Consider the following 17,213-nt stretch of genomic DNA (forward strand, 5'->3'; position numbering starts at 1 on the left):
AAGAATCTTTTTACATATACTGGGTGGAGTAATGGCCATGGAAACACTATCTAGGCTTAAGGGGCAAAGAGAACCAGAGTTACGTATTCATGATGCATTATATAATGACTTTAAGTAGTGGACTTGCTCGGTTGTGAAAAGTTGAGGAAACTTAGAATCATCAAACCAGACTCCCAGTAAGGAATAGAAAACCCTTTATTTCTCGTTCAGAAGGTCAGCAGACTTGGCAGGCGAGTTTAAAGGGGCCAATGGTCATTTTGAAACCAGCACATAGAATTAACATCTTTGCCAGTAATCAAAGTTGGGAAAAAGCATTTTTTTGAGCACTGCTGTTATTTTGGGCATTCACAAGTAACTGAAAACCTGACTGTATGTTAAACAGTAACAGACTGGGCTCCTTTGTCAGCTGTATGGGCTGAAACAGTTTTTACCACCAGGTTTAGTGATTCCCTCTGCAAGCAAGCTTGTGTATGCAGTTATGGCCAGATAGTTCTCAGTGAAGCAAACACAGAACTTGGGAGTTTCAGCACACTGATAGCATTGATTCTGAAATTATATTCCATGCCTAAGTTGTGTGTGTGTATGAAGAGGATATGACCAAACAGAAATATGTGGTATCTCGTCTAATCTCATCATTGTGAAAATTCAGCTTATATTTCAGTCTGAGTTTTCTTTGGGAGAAAAAAAAAAACAACAAAGCTATACACACATTGTTGCTGTTCATGTAGCTGTTGGGAGTGATAAGCATTCTGCAGTGTTCTGCAGTCAGTGTCTGGTTGAAGGCTTCAAAGTCTGGGAATTTTTATCTAAGAGCTTTTCTGCTGTTGCTCATTTCAGACAGTCTTGGAGTGGTCTTTGGAAAGTGGAAATATTAAGAAATGCTTATTTAAGTAAAGACTTTTCAATAGATAATGTTTGTCACTTTTCCACCATAAAACAAAGAACTGTGCAAATACTAGCCTAGAGAAAGAGTTGGAGGTCAAAATATATGTTGGGAATGCATTAGCAAAGCTCTAGGAATGGGATAGCAATAGGGGATGCTATGGGCTGCATATACCAAGCATGATACACTGGCAAAGGTACAGTGGAAGATAATTACATGGCATCCATTTGCTGCTATCATTTGTATTATGGTGTTACTAGTGCTGCTTTGTCTTCCTGACAGTGCTCAGATACCAGTGAAAAACATATCTAGACTTCTGGGGTGTTATTAAACTTCTAGTATCACAAAAGGTCTTATTTTTGAAAATGAAACATTGTTTGATTGTCCTTTCTACGAGTAGACACTGTGCACTTTGAGGGATGGTTCTTTGGGAGTTAACACTGTCCTCACCCACTTTCCTCTGCTGGTTGTATTCATTCTTGCTTTTTCCAAAAGTGCTTCTGCCAGCTTTTCATGTGATGATTTCTTTGTTCCTCACACACTGCCGCATTGTTAGCATGTGATACCACACAAGCCTCACAGCTTTGCTTTGGTGTTTGATAGGATTTTAAACTAAATGGCTGTCAGGCACCCAATGGAAAGGAGGCTAGTTATGAGGGGGAGAGAGGAGGGCTGGAGTTAAAAACTTCAGATAGTGTTTGCCTCCCCTGTGCAGTGAAGAAACTGGAGGGAGCAACAGGAATGGCAGCAGAAAATAAGTTGCAGTGAGATGGGCATTTATATTGTGCTAAACTCCTGTGTTCTCATTGCTGACCATCATTTGTGTTTTATCTGCAGGTAAATTCTACTGTAAGCCTCACTACTGTTACCGGCTCTCTGGTTATGCTCAAAGAAAGAGGCCAGCAGTGGGTCCTCTGTCAGGAAAGGTAACTCATTATTTTCATTTAACGTGTCGTGTTAATAGATTTTGATTCTTAACATTGAGAAAGTATATATGATGTTTTGGTGGGGTTTTTTTAAGTAGAAAAATTCAGAGTGCATTTAGTTACTTTTTTATATAATGAAAGCTTACAGTTCTACAAATATTTTTTAAAGCACTTCCTGTACTTATTGCTTCTTTTTTCATGGTATTTATTATGAAATTCTGTACTATCCCATTCGAAACAGAATTTTTGATTTGTTTTCTTATCAGCTGAAGTTCTTACTCAGTCCATGCAGAGACTATATGAATAGTGTTACCAGTTCTAGTTTTGCTTCTATGGTTTTTCTTAAGATGAAACAAATTGTTTGCTTTTCCTTTGAAACATAAAGTTCTACCCCACTTGCATAAGCTGTGAAGATCACTTAGCTTCCTTTCTGAAGGTTTTCTGTGTGTTAATGGGAACCTGTGTGAAAAGAAGAGATATCCCTTTTCCTACACTATCGTAGTGGAAGCATTTGTGCTTTAAATATGGGATGAAGACACACCGTGTATTACAGGAAAGTCTCTCAGCTTTTGTCGTTGCAATCCAAGGCACTTAATTTTTCTCCTCGAAACCCTTTTCAGTATTTTTATACTGAGGAAGCTGCATGCTGGTCTCTTAACAAGTTCTGTTTAGCTTGTATGCTGCAAACTGACCTTCTCCCTTAGATTATATTTTCCTTCATAGTAGTGCTGGTGCCTGTCTTTCTGCCTGTTTCTCAGTTTTTATTAGTACAAGCTGAAGCTGTACTCCTCCTTTACGGAAGGATAATGGAGCCATCCCAGCATATGTGCCGTACTTCCTGCCAAAAATAAAGACTAAAAACGGTACTTGTTTTATTTCCCAGAAGAGCAGACTTCAGGGATCTTACTGCTTTGACTTTCTTGGATATCCAGCTTGTTTTTTAGAGCTTTAATATTGTCTTTATATATTATTCTTACAAGTGTTTCTAAGATTGTAACTGAATGCAATCTGGGAGAAATTTATTCCTAGTGTGTGTAGTTGATTCTTGAACTATAGTTACTTTCAAGGTTTCCTCTTTTGTGTGTGTGGAGTTTCCATATGGCAAAAGTGAGAAAAGGGAAAAGGTAGAGAAGAATGCCATTTGCGAAATTAAAAGGTGTGTTAACTACAGCATTTTTTTGTACAACTGGATAGACTTCAAATTGTTTTCTCTGAAAGTGAAGAGATTTTTTTTTTTAAGCTGGAACATATTCTTTAAAATGAATGAAAAAAATATTTATTGGTGCACAGGGAGTCTGATGTGAGAATAAGGTGGTTTAGGGAGTGAAGCTACTGGTGATGAGAATTGGAAGGAGGAGATTTTAGTTACATGTATAATTAGTTTATCAAAGCAACTGCTGGCAGAAAGTCTCCTTCCAACTGATCAAATTTAGTTACTTTTACGAAGGAACATTCAGTACATAGCACCTAAGTGATCACTAAGTAGAGCAAACAATAGACCATAGTTTGCAATAAACTTATATAAATGAGATGTAAATCAGCCCTAAATCAGATGCTCCCATCTCTCCTTATGTAGCAGTGGCACAGTCCTGTAGCAGCACTGTAGTACTTCCAGGGGAATAAGATGGAAAAGACACCGTTTTGTCAAACAGCAAAACTTGAAATCTAGGGCTCCTTCTATTTGCTTTCTGCTTTTTTAAAGCAGTGTATAGCTAGCATAATGTTTAGAGCTTTTGGACCTTGTATAGCTTTGCCTCTTGCAGTGCCCAAAGTGCATTAGGACACACTCAGCTTAGCTGGGTCATCTTTCAGGTAGCCTATCGTGGTGCATTCTTGTGTGTGCATGACAGAAGTACATTTAGTGGTAGGAAAAGTGAGCAGTGCCTCTGCTGTGCTAAAGAAATGCCAATAGTGGCTGAGATTTTGTTTAGTTCATGCAGTAGGTTTTAAGTATATCTTGAAACTACTGACCTAACAGAGGTTAAGAAGCAGGAGGAAGCTGAATGCAATATACTTTAAAAACAAGTCACTGTGTTATTAAAGGCAGGTGTAACAGTTGTTATTAAAGGCAGGTGTAACAGTTATGTCCTGTAGGTACCTACCTTTAACTCCTGTTCTTGCTGGGTATGTAGGTCAAGAAACCTGTGATATGTTTACAGTTATGTATGGTTTGAAAAAACAAAACAAACCCTTTTGAATTACCAAGCTTGCTAATACAGTGGAAGAACAGGACATTATTCCTGAATAATCAAAAGGAACCTATAAGATTATATCTTAGTGTAACTCCTGAATTTGAACTATTTGTGTATATGATTTCTTGCAATTTAGTAAATTGTTTGTTTTGAGAGGCTACAGATGTTCTGCTTTCACTGTAGAGTAGGCAAATACCTCGAGCAAAAACCTGTCTGAGATGGAGACGGAGTCAGAACTCTGTTTCCAAGGCTCCACTTCACCTGTCTGGTAGACTCATACAGTACAGGTCATATATCTGAAAATGTTTTGCCTCCTTTAAGGCAAGTGCCACCAAATGGAATTTGGCAATAACAATTTCAAACCCTGAGGTCTGAACCAATCCTCAGTAGTGAGGTAGATCTTGTGTGGAGAATGACTTGCCTCTAAAAGCATTAAGTAAAAGAAGAAAAACATGTAACATGAACTGCTTTGATATTTGATGGAGATGATAGCTTAGAAGGCAAAAGGAAGGCATACAACAGTAACATCAATTATAGAATATGCAAGACAAAAAACCAGCCATTTTTAACTCTTATACCTCTGAATTAAATTCAGCCCTGAGTTAGCAACAGTGATTGTTTCAGTGAGCTTTATGGTAACTCGTGCAAGGCCTGCTTTTTAGTTGTCATGGAATCCCAGACAGATATAAATTGCATGAGTTCTTTCCCTACACTCACTGCCTCCTTTGCTTTGCCACCAAATCTGGCCTCCTTTTTAGGTGGCTTAATGCTTAAAATATATTCAGCCACAAATTAGCATTCAGCAGGTTTGGTCAGATGAGGTGAGATTGGTCAAAACTGGTCACAACAAGCCCTTTCTTGTGGTGTGTTACTAACCTGATTGGCATGTATTAACTTTGCTAAGGATGTCAGTCCCTCACTGTGGGTGGCATTTGTTGTGTTTTGTCTGTCCCTTGTTCTGTAATGGAGATAGTTGCAGGGCACAATCTGTGATGAGCAAGTTGAGGTTTGTTTAGCAGTCAAACCAGAATCACCCTTTTTGTGAAGGCTTTGTCTGGTTTGCCAGAGAGCCTGTGTGGCTTCTGGTGTGGTGATTCCAAGGGATGTTCCCAGGGAGGTTATGGTCAAACTGGCTCTTACCCCTTCAGTCTGGGAAGTGGCAACAAGCTTTTGAGCAATGGATGCCATTCTCTCTGGGAAAGGGAAGTTGGGGAAGGCTGTTACTGTGCTTTTGGTCCTGCTGAACTGTGGCATGCTTGATGTAGATTCTGTAACTTTCTCTGTACCCTGTCTGCCTGTTTCTCTCTATCTTCTGCATTTGCCTTTGTGCCAAAACTGCTGCTATTGCCAAGAGGAAAAAAAAAACCCAAACCAACAAACAACTTTTTGCTTTTCAACTGTCTCTCCCTTTGATAATCTGTAACTACTGTGTCTTGGAATTTTTTTTAATATTATTTACAGTACTTTATATGGGTTTTATGTGCTTTTAATGCAAATGCTGTTCTGTTTGTTCTAAAGGTCTGTAAGAACATGTTTCTGAACTTTCAGCTCTTTCTTGACAGATGGACTTGGAACAGTCTTTACCCCTATCAGCTTTATGATGTGCTCCTTGGGGTGACTTTAGCCAGTGATGTTTTATCATAAGATGTTTCCCATTTCAAACTCATGTTCTCAAAGCAGTGCATTTCTGTCCCTGTCAGCAATAGGAAGTTCATAAAAGAAACACTTCAAAATGTACAGCAATATAAGGCAAGTCATGAGTTCTTTGCTGTAGTTACTTGACCTGTGAAAGATTTAAGAAGCTAAATATAAGCCATAGAATGCAAATCTGAAAAGTGCAGTACAAAGTAGAGGTACTAGGCCTTCTACTTTAACATCACACAACTATGGATGTGATATAGGTATGCAGTCTGAAAAGTGGGTGTGCCTTAAGTGTTTTCAGGGAGAAATATTCAGAGCAAAGCCCTTCACTGTAGACTCTTAAAGTAATCTGTTGTATAGAGCAAGCAATATATATGAAGAAGTTCTGTTGGCAACTTGGAGAGCTAGAAAAGAATGACTGCTTCCTCTAAATGGCGTGTCACTTGAGGTAAATTATGGGAGCCACATTTACAAAAGTGCAAAAGGAGTCTTTATGACTGCATCCAATATTATTTGCACACAATTCTATTTTTACATCTAATGAAATACAAATATATTTTGTATATATTCCTGTTTAGAAATAAGCTTTGTTCATTGCCTCTTTACAGTTCTGCTTACGTTAAACATGTCTTAGTTGTGAAAATGATTTAGCTCGAAGCAATACTGTTTGCTGTGCAAACAAACATCTTCACCCAGTCCTCTCCTTGGCCACTTCATTATTATTCACATTTGGGGTTTGTCCTTGTTTTAATTTGGTCTGGTTTTTAAACATTAAATTACAGAAGATAGCAGCAAACTAGTTCTGTGACATTACATTCTGTTTGTGGGACCTTCATTTTAAACCACTGAACATTACAAGCACATCCATTACAAACCCTTCCACCTCCTGGAAAAAAAAAGGAAAAAGGAAAAAAAATACATTCATATTTCAGGATGCACCACCAAACTGGGAGGAAAGATATTTCCTCTACTAGTGTGCCTTGGATGTTGTCTGTTCTGTTTGGAGGAGCCGTGGTGGTGTGTTTTGCAGGACATGGCACGTGATACTGAACCCTTTTATGGGGTATCATACAACTGCCAAGAGATCTGATGGAAGATTTATTTCTCTCTGGAACATTTAAAATATAAACTTAAAACCAGACCCTCTATTTTTGGAAGCTGAGGAGAGAGTGTGTGGGTTGCTCAGTTAGAACCAAGGTTCAGTGCCCAGTGAATCGTTGCTCAATAGCAAGCCAGGAATCTCTGTTAGGATAAATGCTTGACTGTTCCCAGTCCATCATGTTCCTTTTCAGTGTTCTTATCAGGATATGGGTGGCTTTGGCGTAAAGGAAAGGAAAATGCTAAAGGACCAGCAATTTGAAGCCCAGAAAATTTGGAAAGGAAAAGGCAGGATGGAAAGGTTATTTGTTTTTCAGAGTGGGGTATGCAGCTGATCTGATAGAATTTCACTGAAAAATCCTGAAAAACATTTTGGGGACTGAGGAGGATATATACAAAATAGCAATGTGCTGAGTTTGTGCTCATGGCTGGATCCTGCTAAGAACACACTTTCTTGGGAGTAACTGGGCTCCCACTTCCACCTCTCTCCCTCTCTCTCTCTCTAGCTTTCAGACCTGTAGACTTGTGCCACTGGAATATTTGTTGTATGTGTATATTCTGAAGGGTGATATGAATTTTTCTGGGCACTTTCAGAGATTCGTTGAATGTTTTTGTGTCTTAGAAAAATAGTACTAAGTTGGTGTGAAGGAGTTGGATTTTTTTTTTTTAATTGCAGAATTAAAATGTCTTTTTTTGGAAAGTGTAATCTGAGTAATGACCATTTGAGATTGTTTCCCTCAAAGAAAAGGAGGGAGTGTGCATAAAATAAGCTTGATGACAGATAAGTTCAAGTGAGATAATTAGTGCTCAGAAAGGCTTCATGTCTCCATTGAAGTCCCTTTGAAGATTTTGATTTATGCAGTTGTTTTCAACCTGTTTTTGTTTTGGGTGTGTGTGTGTCTCTTTGAATTATGTAACACGTGGTTTTCCTGTTGCTGTGAAATTGAGATATTTTTTGTTCAACTGTGTGAAATGTTCAAGGGAATAAATTCCAAACAAACTTCAGGTTTCTGAGTTTTTCTTTGTCCTCCCCCTTCTCCCTCCACTGGTTCCAGGTGAGGGATGCTGCAGGGGATGCAGAGTTGGGGAAAAGTGGAATGAATAGATCTAGCAGGCTTAAATATAAGACATCTGGGGAGCTCCATGGCACGTGCTGTCTGTCACTGCAAAGTGCTACTCTTCAGGCTTTTTCTGTATGTGTTTTATTGTTGTTTTGGTTTTTTTTAAATTTTGCTGTTATGTTGTGGTTTGCTCGCAGTTCAGGGCACACACTGCACAACCATCATGACATGTTGCTGTAGAAAACCTGCTAAGGACCCCTGTGCTAAGTATCCTACTGCTTTGGCAAAGCTGACCTTGGATAGATGTGCTCTCAGTGCTGCAGCTTGGCAGATTTTGGTTTATTTGGGAGGTGGTTCTGTGTGCCTTGCTGCAGGCCGGAGGTCCTTGTCACACTGTAAGCAAGGCAGTGACAGCCATGGGTGAACCCAAGTCAGCATTCAGGAACAGGGAGACACAGTGTGACAGGTGAGGCTCTTGTCAGGGGTTGGTTCCTCCTCTTGGTACAGCATCTGCTGTGATGGTGGGATGTTTTGGTGTGATGGAAAGGCAGAAAATGAGTAAATACGGAGCCTCGTAGCCAAATCCTCTGTCTCACGTTCTAGCTGGACTGTTGTCTTTTCTCAGGAGAGCTGTACGTGAGGAGGTGACCTCCATTCCTCAAGACCATTAAGAGACTATTGTGTGATGTTCTCACCATGACAAACAGAGCTGGATCATAGTTTTGAGCTGTGTTTTCCTGTTCTCAAAAATACATTGGATTAGTCTACATTAGGGACTCATTCTGTGTCTTGCATGCTTCTCATACTTTGTACTGCACCTTTGGCAATGAAAAGCTTGTAATAGGAGATGACTTTGGAGAGTCTACTTATGAACAATGTTTGGCTGGAGCAGTTACACTTAAATGGTAGTTCACAAAACTGCAACCACAAACCGGTTCTGTTATATGTAAAATTTCCTTCTTTGGAGGAAGGTAATTGCTTTACGCCTTTGAAATTGCCTTTAATTTTCCTTTACTGTGATTAGCAGTCCCAGTTTTGAGGCTAAAATAGGCCTTCAGTTCTGAGAAGGAGCCATCAGCATTCAGCATAAAACTCCGTGTGCTGGTGCGTGAACTAGAAATGTCATTTTGTGATGCACCACTGGAACAGCCTCCACTCTTCTGTGTCAGGGAAGCTGTTAACAGCTACATATACACTCTTAAGAAATCAAATGTTTGCTTCGTGAATTAAGAAGAGGAGGAAAATAAAAAGTATGAAGGGAGGTGCATTTCCAGAACTCTTCGCCATCCGAGTTGAAATCAGAGTTCCTTGCTGTACCAGTAGAGGAAACATTGTTTTCAGATGGAGAAACCAAGTATATGTGTGATGGGAGAGACACTTCTCAGCTCATTTTCTTCTGTTTCTGTGGCCGTGGTTCTCCTCTAGTCTCCTGGCTTCTAGTGTTCTCTTACTAATGTCTGTGAAAAGAGTTGAACTCTGTATCCTGCCCCACTGGTTAGGAGAGGGATGCTGCCTTGGAAACTCCTTCCATGGCCCTGACACTCAAAAATTGCTTTTTGTAAAGGCATCCTAGTTTTATTTGTGAAACAAACCTGAACCTTTTTCTAACAGTCTTCCCCGTTCACTGTCACTGTTCTTTCTTTCTCCCATTCCAAGATTTACCTTAAAATGATTTACTCTAGAGTTAACCTTATTCTGTAAACAAAGTCCCAAGTAACACTATGTCAAATTTCACTCCTTTCAACCTTTGTTGGCAAATAAAATGACCTGAAAACGAGAAAGAAAGGTAGATGATTTGGGCTGGGCCATGTTCTTGCTGACTTTATGTGCTTCTTTGCCTGTAGCTCTGTAAAGAGAACACATGGATTTTTCTGAATATGCTGTGCTGGGATCTTGAATTACATGGATTTGTCCTTTCATTGCATCTGTCACTTCTGAGGGTCTCTAATATTATTTGGAATTTGTAGAGCTTGCTGAATAGATGAAATATGTCTTTATCACACAGAAAAAGAGGTATCATACTTTTTTTGCACCTAATGTTCTCACTTAACATCCTCAAAAAAGTTATCCACAGGCAATCTTAGGTGGCCATCAGCTAATATCCAACAATTTATTCCAGAACTGAAAGTGAAGGACTGAAATTCACTATGAAGGAGTAATATATTAAAGACAATTTTTAAAAACAAGGTTTAATTAGTGTATCAATCACTTTAAAACTCGGAGATACTGAGCCATTCACAAATGCACAAGAGTCTGCTGGCAATGTGGATATTTTGTTTCCTCAAAAACCATGACTAACACTGAAGATGGACCGAATTAGCTTTTACAGGGATTTGAAAACTTCATAATAGGAAATGAGATTTTGGGACTACTAAGGTATTTTCCACCATGCATCCCAAAACAGCTTGCTTCATCAGATATAGTTTGGTAACAGGTTTTCCAAGAAGCAGGTTGCCATGGATTGTTTCCTTTGCAACACCCATCAGTTTGGTAGTGTAGAACACCTCCTGTGTACAAGTGGTTTTATATTTCAGACATATTACCCCTCTTCATCTGGTATGGCAGAATTGTAGCTGCTTCACACAGATCTCTTCCTCCAATGCTCTTTAACAGTCATGAAAAAGTGTAAGGTACTTTTAAAATAACGAAATGAGCAAATAAATGTCTGTTCACTTCTATGCAAATTAAACCAAGGCAGTTTTAGTTTTACCACCTGCTTGTGATCAGCAGCATAATGTATTAAGGTGTGCAATTGCTAATGCATCTTAAAATGCAAGAAGTAAGGGGAGAAAACCAACCAACCAAAACAAAAGGAAAAACCAAACCAACCAAACAAAACCAACAGCCAAAACTAACAAAACAAAAAGCCACAAAACCAAAACAAATAGAAATAATCTCAGGGGAAGGAATAGATAATCCAGAGTCAATGTCAAAGCTATTCTCCTCCTCCTATGAAGTGTATTTATGGAAGAAGGTGGAGTAGTGGTTGCAGAGCTGATCCTGGTGGTGTAGAGTTTAGCTTAGGCTTTCCAAACAAAACTGGGCAGATGCTCTTTAAGGATGAGATGGCACTTCTGTGCTCTGCTTAGTTGCTTACATCTTCTCTCAAAAATGTATGTTTAGTCTGACATTTCTTATGTTTGCTGTCATCCCAGAAGGCTGTGCTTGCTTTTTTAGGAAAATTTCATAACTGTCCTTTCTGCTGTTGTAGAAGTTTTATGTGATGGCTTGCGGGCAGAAGTGTTTAAAAATAGGAATTTTTTACCCAAGAGATGTTTCAAATACTTTCAGACTTGGGTAACTCTGTGATTTAAAACATCAGAACTGATGTGTAAATTATTTTTAATCAGTAATGAGTCTTTTGGAAGCTTTCTTTCTGGAAGTGTGTGAGATTTTATAAATATAATTAGCTCTGTCTCTGTACAAGAATTTTCTTAGTTTCAGGAAGAATTCCCACAAAGCTATGAAGCTCTGGATCACTTGGAAGATTCAGTTGTTACAGAAGAGTATGTGGGATAAATGTAGATAATAGACAAGTATGTGACAGAATGAGAGAGCAGATGTTGAAGCTTTTTTGGAGTATGTGGACCTTTTTCTTAGGGCAAGTATTCCCCAGTATATTTTCCTGTAACTGCCAGCCCAGCATTTCAGCCTGTTCCATTTTCAACACTTCATAATCTTGACACAAATGATAGAAATTAAGTAAGGACGTGGTTGGTATCTAAATATATTCTGAGATCTAGTAATTATGGAAATCTGTTGTACATTGCCACAGAAGAGACCCTGGTTGTTAACTCAGTAGTTGAAAGAAGATAGCTGTTCACAAGTGGTATTTTGAATCTGATCACAGTTTGAACAGGAAACTGAAAATATTACATTCTGCATTTTTATTATATGTTATAAAATTTTCAAATCCAGATTGGTTGTTCTTTAATGATCAAAATATCATCCATGATCCAAGGTGGAACTGTAAGTACCAGTTTCTTTAAAAGGTAAGCAATATTTGCATTGAAAGATTCACAGAATGAGTCATAGAACAATTTGGGTTGGAAGGGACCTTAAAATTCATCCAGTTTCAACCCTTTGCCATGGGTAGGAGCACCAGCAGCTCTGCACAGCTCGATGTTGTTGGCAAACGTGCTGAGGGTTTGTCACCAGGTCGGTGACAAAGATGTTAAGCAGCGGCAGCCCCCAAGGAACAACACTCATCACTGCTCTCCACTGGGGCACGGAGCTGTTGGCCACAACTCCTGAGTGCAGCCTTTCAGCCATTTACTTATTCACCAGTTGGTCCACCTGTCAAATCCGTGTCTGGCCAGTTTAGAGACAAGGATGTCATGCAGGACAGTGTCACACGCTTTGCACAAGCCCTGGTAGGTGACATCAGTTGCTCTTGCCTTACCCACCAACTCCGTAATCCCATTGTAGGAGGCCCCCAGACTTGTCAGGCACAACTTCCCCTTAGTGAAGCCATACTGGCTGTCACCAATCACCTTCTTACTTTCCATGTGCCTTAGCATCATTTTGAGGAGGATCTGCTCCATGATCTTACTGGACACTGAGAGTTCCCCAGGTGTTCCATTTTTTATAAAAATGGGGATTATGTTTCCTTTTTTTCCAGTTAGTGGGATTTTCACCAGACTGCCACAACTTCTCAGGAAGTGGCTTAGCTGCTTCTTCCATGGGTTCCCTCAGAATTCCCATGGACTCATGTACCTTGAGGTTCCTTAAATGTTCTGGAACCTGACCTCCTGCAGTGGGTGGTTCTTCATCCTCCCAGTCCCTGCCCTTGCCTTCTGTGATTTGAGCCGTGTGCCTGAAGCACTTGCCAGTGAAGATTCCACTGCTACTTGTAAATGGAAATAATCCTTGTTTCAGCTTTGTGTTACTTGCACAGTGGGAATCACCTGTCTGATCCCTCCCACTGAGATGAGACATTCCATAGGGCTACTACATAAAAGTGGCAAGAAAAAGATGCCACAGTGAATAAACTGAGTAGTCTTACCTAGTAGAAAAGATAGGGGCTTTCTTTGTAACACCATAAAAGGGATTATTGTTTGGATTATAACTGGACAATCAGTCTTCAATATTAATTTCTAAGTTACTTAACAAAGATAAAGAGAGTACTTCACTCAAAAAAAGAAGGGGAAAGCTCATGAACCAAAGGTCATGGGGAATTTTAAAATATATGTGTGGTTCTTTGAGGTAACATGTTGAATAGCTTTCAGGACAAAATTTATGCCTGCAAAGTAATGTTATCTTTAGCCAGATTATCCTTCAGCGCTCTTCAGCCTTCCCACACTCAGCTTCTTTCAGGGAATGGAAATGAGGCCAGGCAATATATGATAGAGCTGATCAAAATACCAGAGAGAGCTCCAACATCTTAGATGATACCAGCAAAAGGGGAAATGATCAGTAATAGGTTACTGATTTACCAATACTCCTGAGTGATAAACACACCAGTAATTAATGGACTTAAAATCCCTACATAATTTATATTATATTTCTAATACTGGAAACCTGTTTGAGCAGCAGTAAAAGTGAAATCTGTACAAATGTTAAGATTTTCTGCTGAAGGAGATGTAATAAGGAGTATTGAGCTTAGCAGTGTTCCCTGGGGCTTGGATTAGGTGACCTAATACCTCCTTTCCCCTGATTCTTTTCTCCACCCACCAGTGACAAGACTGGATGCTTTCCAGGAGTCAGAAATAGCTATATTCCTGGATTATTCTATACTTCTGCTGTAATGAAGACAACTCTTCTGTATCGTTAAACCATATACTGAACTCTTAACTTTCATGACTTAATGCTGCTACTTCACACACCTGCATATGGAAAACACTATTTCTTAAACATAACTTTATACTATGAAGTTGCAGATGAATTTGTATTTGTTTTCAAGACATAAGTATAAATTACAGATGACCTTGATATTAAACTGGTTAACTATATTCACTTCTGGTTGCTTCCACTCAAACCAGAGAAAGGTCAGATCAATGCAATTGCCAGCTGTTTCCAGGCTCTGTCCTACTGATGCAGTAAGCAACTGTTTTGTCAGTGTCTGTTTTGTGAATTCTAGAAATCTGTTTTGACCAAAATAATTAGGGGAGTGGGGGAAAACATTGCAACACTCATGAGACAAATATGTGAGCTTTTAATTTCATTCAGTAGTCAATCCAGTTCACTTTCATAATTATAAAGAGTGCAGGCTTCCACATTTACTGACAGTATCTGAGAATGAAGAACTTAATTCTAGCTGGAGGTTGTGGAATGTATGGAGGAGGACTTATATCTTAATATGTTTGTTTCTGGGGTATCTATTTCAGAATCCCCTGAGTATTTTAACTATCAGCTCTTCCTATACACATTATAATGGTGTATAGGCCCCCCTTGGGGGCCTCTGTGTTCCTCATTGCTTAGGGACCAGTAGATATCAACAGGAATCTCACTGATTTTTATTTCATGTGCTGTTGAATTAAGTAATGCTATAAAATTTTTTGGTCAGCACTGGAAGTAGTACTGGTAAATCTCTGCTGGGTACTTCTGCTTCAGGGGATATTTTGATAAAGCACCTTTCTGTCTGTACAGCTCAGTCATTTCTCTGTTCAGATCCCTGATTTGCTGGGAAGAATTGTTGGATTGCGAGTTTGAGGACTGAGCCTGACATAGAAGTAGAAGTCTCGAGCCATGTTGGTTGCTCAGTGGCAAAACTCTTTTTCTTCTGGTTTAACCCCAGCTGGCATTTAAGTATCATGCAGCTGCTCTCTCCCTCACCCCCCACCAGCCCTGGTGCGCAGGAGAATCTGAAGGAAAGTAAAACTTGTGGGTTGAGATAAGAACAGTGTAATAATTGAAACAAAGTAAAATATTATAGTAATAACAACAACAATAATGATAACTGTAATGAAAATGAAGGAGAGAGGAATAAACCCAAAGAACAACTGGTACACAATGCAATTTTCTCACTGCCCACCCACCGATTCCCAACTAGTCCCTGAGCAGCTATCGGTCCCTCCTGGCCAACTCCCCCCACTTTACATGTGCTGGCCATGATGTTCCATAGTTATGGAATATCCCTTTGGCCAGTTTGGGTCAGCTGGCCTGGCCACACTCCCTCCCAACCTCTTGTGCACCTGCTCTCTGGCAGAGCCCAGGGAACTCGAACGTCCTTGGCTCAGGATAAGCACTGCTTAGCAACAGCCAAAACATCAGTGTGCTATTGAGGTTATCATCACACTAAACCCAAAACACAGCACTGTACCAGCTACTAGGCAGAAAATTAACTCTACCCCAGCCAAACCCAAGATGCTGTTTGGTATTTGTGTTCAAATAAATGGGTTCTTGTTTCTATTTGAGGAGGTATTTATAGTGCCCCTTTTGTCTTTGAGATTGTGCTTATCAAGATTCAGGGGATCCTGCCAGGATATGTGCAGTTCTGCACTATGTGATGTGAGGCTGCATGAACAAGCAGTGACAAGAATTCACCAGCTCTGCTGGGCTCTTTCCAGTGGTTTCCTGGAGACATGTCTTCAAAGAGAGATTTTAAATTTTAAAATTTTAAAGGGTGGATGAATCTAGATTTAAAACTTAGAATTTCTTTCTAACCCTTAAAAAATCCATTCCATTTAACACACTTCCGCTGGTCAGTTTAGAGTTGCCATGTATGTGTTTTATGTATCTGTTACTGTGCAGTACAAAAATTGCTAAGAGTGGCTAGGTGACAATTTTCAAGAGGATTAAGGAAACGATTTCATAAGAAATCAGTTGCACTTATGTAAATGGAATGTCTTAATTGACTTATTGTTTCAATGTGTGCAGCATCTAACCACGGACCTCAGTACCAAGATTTCCTTTCCTTTTGTACACACAGTGCTGGGCATTTTCTTATACCAAAGTGTTTCTTCTTGACTTCAAGTAAAGTTGAGAGTGAAAGGGTTGGCGTTGTGCATTCTGGATCCTGTTTCTGGCAATGCCACTAGTCTGTTATGGGATTGCCTTGCTGGTATTTAATCTCTGTGTCTGGACTTGTGCAATGCCCCTACAGTACTTACCTACTTCCAAAATAGGTTTGTTTTAGTGTGCTAGCACTTGTAAAGCATTTTGAGGCCCTTGGATGAGAAGTGGAGTTGGAATACAAACAGGGAGTTAATGGAACTGAAGTGGGTGAGGGTGAAACTTCTAGGAAAAAACATGGAACTCAGTTTGACCTTAACACAGATGAAAAATGAGAAGCCTAAAAATGCTGTTGGATCTTGTCTGCTGCCTTTATATCTCAGTGATAACGTTTGCTGAGCTGCAAGCACACTTCAAAAACCTTACCCCAAAAGATATTTCTTAGAAATTAATGACAATGGAATATGAGGACTTCCAGCATTTCTGACTCAGAGCTCACTGCAACACCTTTAAACTCCAGTGGAAAAGTTCCCTTCTTCCTCTTCTGTACTTTGTCACGCACAATGTGCTGCTGTCTCTGTAGGAATTGTTTTATCTGACTTAGTTATGTTCTCAAACAATTGTGTGGAGGTAGAAGTAATTGAAGAGTTTGGAAAAGACAAGTAAAAACAAACAGGTGCAGTGTTTCACTTGACCACAAAACCACAAGACTTGAGAAATCCAGAATGACGTTTTTCCTGAGAATGTATTAATTCCTTCCCCCTTTTGCATGTGTTTCAAAGTAGACTCCTTTGTTTGAATTTCCATAACTCCCCAAGGCAATGTCTGAGCCTGTGCAAAATACTGAACCCACACTTACAAGAGATGACATGTAACTTGGATATTAAGATTGCAAGCTAAGAAAAGCAAGTCTAGAGGTACTGCGTGATTAATGAAAATAACTTCAGTAAAATAGACAGGGATTTTCCCTTTGGGAAGAATTCATTGTTCTCAGGTTCCCAGTTCTCTCCTGCATCTTCAGCAAGTGTTGTGTCAGGGAGTAACTTTGGCAAGATTTCATTGAGCTTATGGGAATAATGTGTCAATTTTACAGAACAGGGTGGTACTGGGAGGGAATCGAGATGGGATCCTCTCTCAAGAGGAGCTTCTCAAGTCTTCCAGGAATTGCCAGAGTTGCTGGAAAGGACACACTATTAGGCAAGCAGTGGGTCTGTGCAGGAATGTTATCTCTGATCATACACTTATCTTTACAGGAGGCAAGCTGTGTCAAGGCTGAGTTAACTAAAGGATTCTGGCAACTTTCATGCACCAGCTAAGCAGCCTGTCCTGTTACAAAAAACAGTTCCCTTGAGATGATCTGTGTAATGTTCATGGCCCACTGTCCAAAGTAAAGAATCAAGTCTTAAAATGTGCCCTATTTTGGATGTTGCTCATGGGTTTTTAGCTGATCAGTTGATTGTATGAGAAGCTGCACTTGGCTTTCAGGTAGCTCCCCTCCCTGGATAGTAACACAGCTTTC

The 17,213-nt window shown here is 39.7% G+C and overlaps 1 protein-coding gene across 1 annotated transcript in view; it reads left to right on the forward strand.

Moving 5' to 3' along the window:
- MICAL3 (microtubule associated monooxygenase, calponin and LIM domain containing 3) overlaps positions 1 to 17,213 on the forward strand; it is a 166,384-nt gene that overhangs the window by 94,374 nt on the left and 54,797 nt on the right. Inside the window, exons 24-26 of the mRNA XM_029963545.1 lie at positions 1,721 to 1,792; positions 3,434 to 3,447; positions 13,785 to 13,812. Of these exons, the coding sequence (XP_029819405.1) occupies positions 1,721 to 1,792; positions 3,434 to 3,447; positions 13,785 to 13,812 (114 nt within the window). The remainder of the gene's footprint in view (positions 1 to 1,720; positions 1,793 to 3,433; positions 3,448 to 13,784; positions 13,813 to 17,213) is intronic.

Source organism: Manacus vitellinus, unplaced genomic scaffold, assembly GCF_001715985.3.
Source record: "Manacus vitellinus isolate BGI_N305 unplaced genomic scaffold, ASM171598v3 scaffold_5_pilon, whole genome shotgun sequence".
In the NCBI taxonomy this organism is placed as follows: Eukaryota; Metazoa; Chordata; class Aves; order Passeriformes; family Pipridae; genus Manacus; species Manacus vitellinus.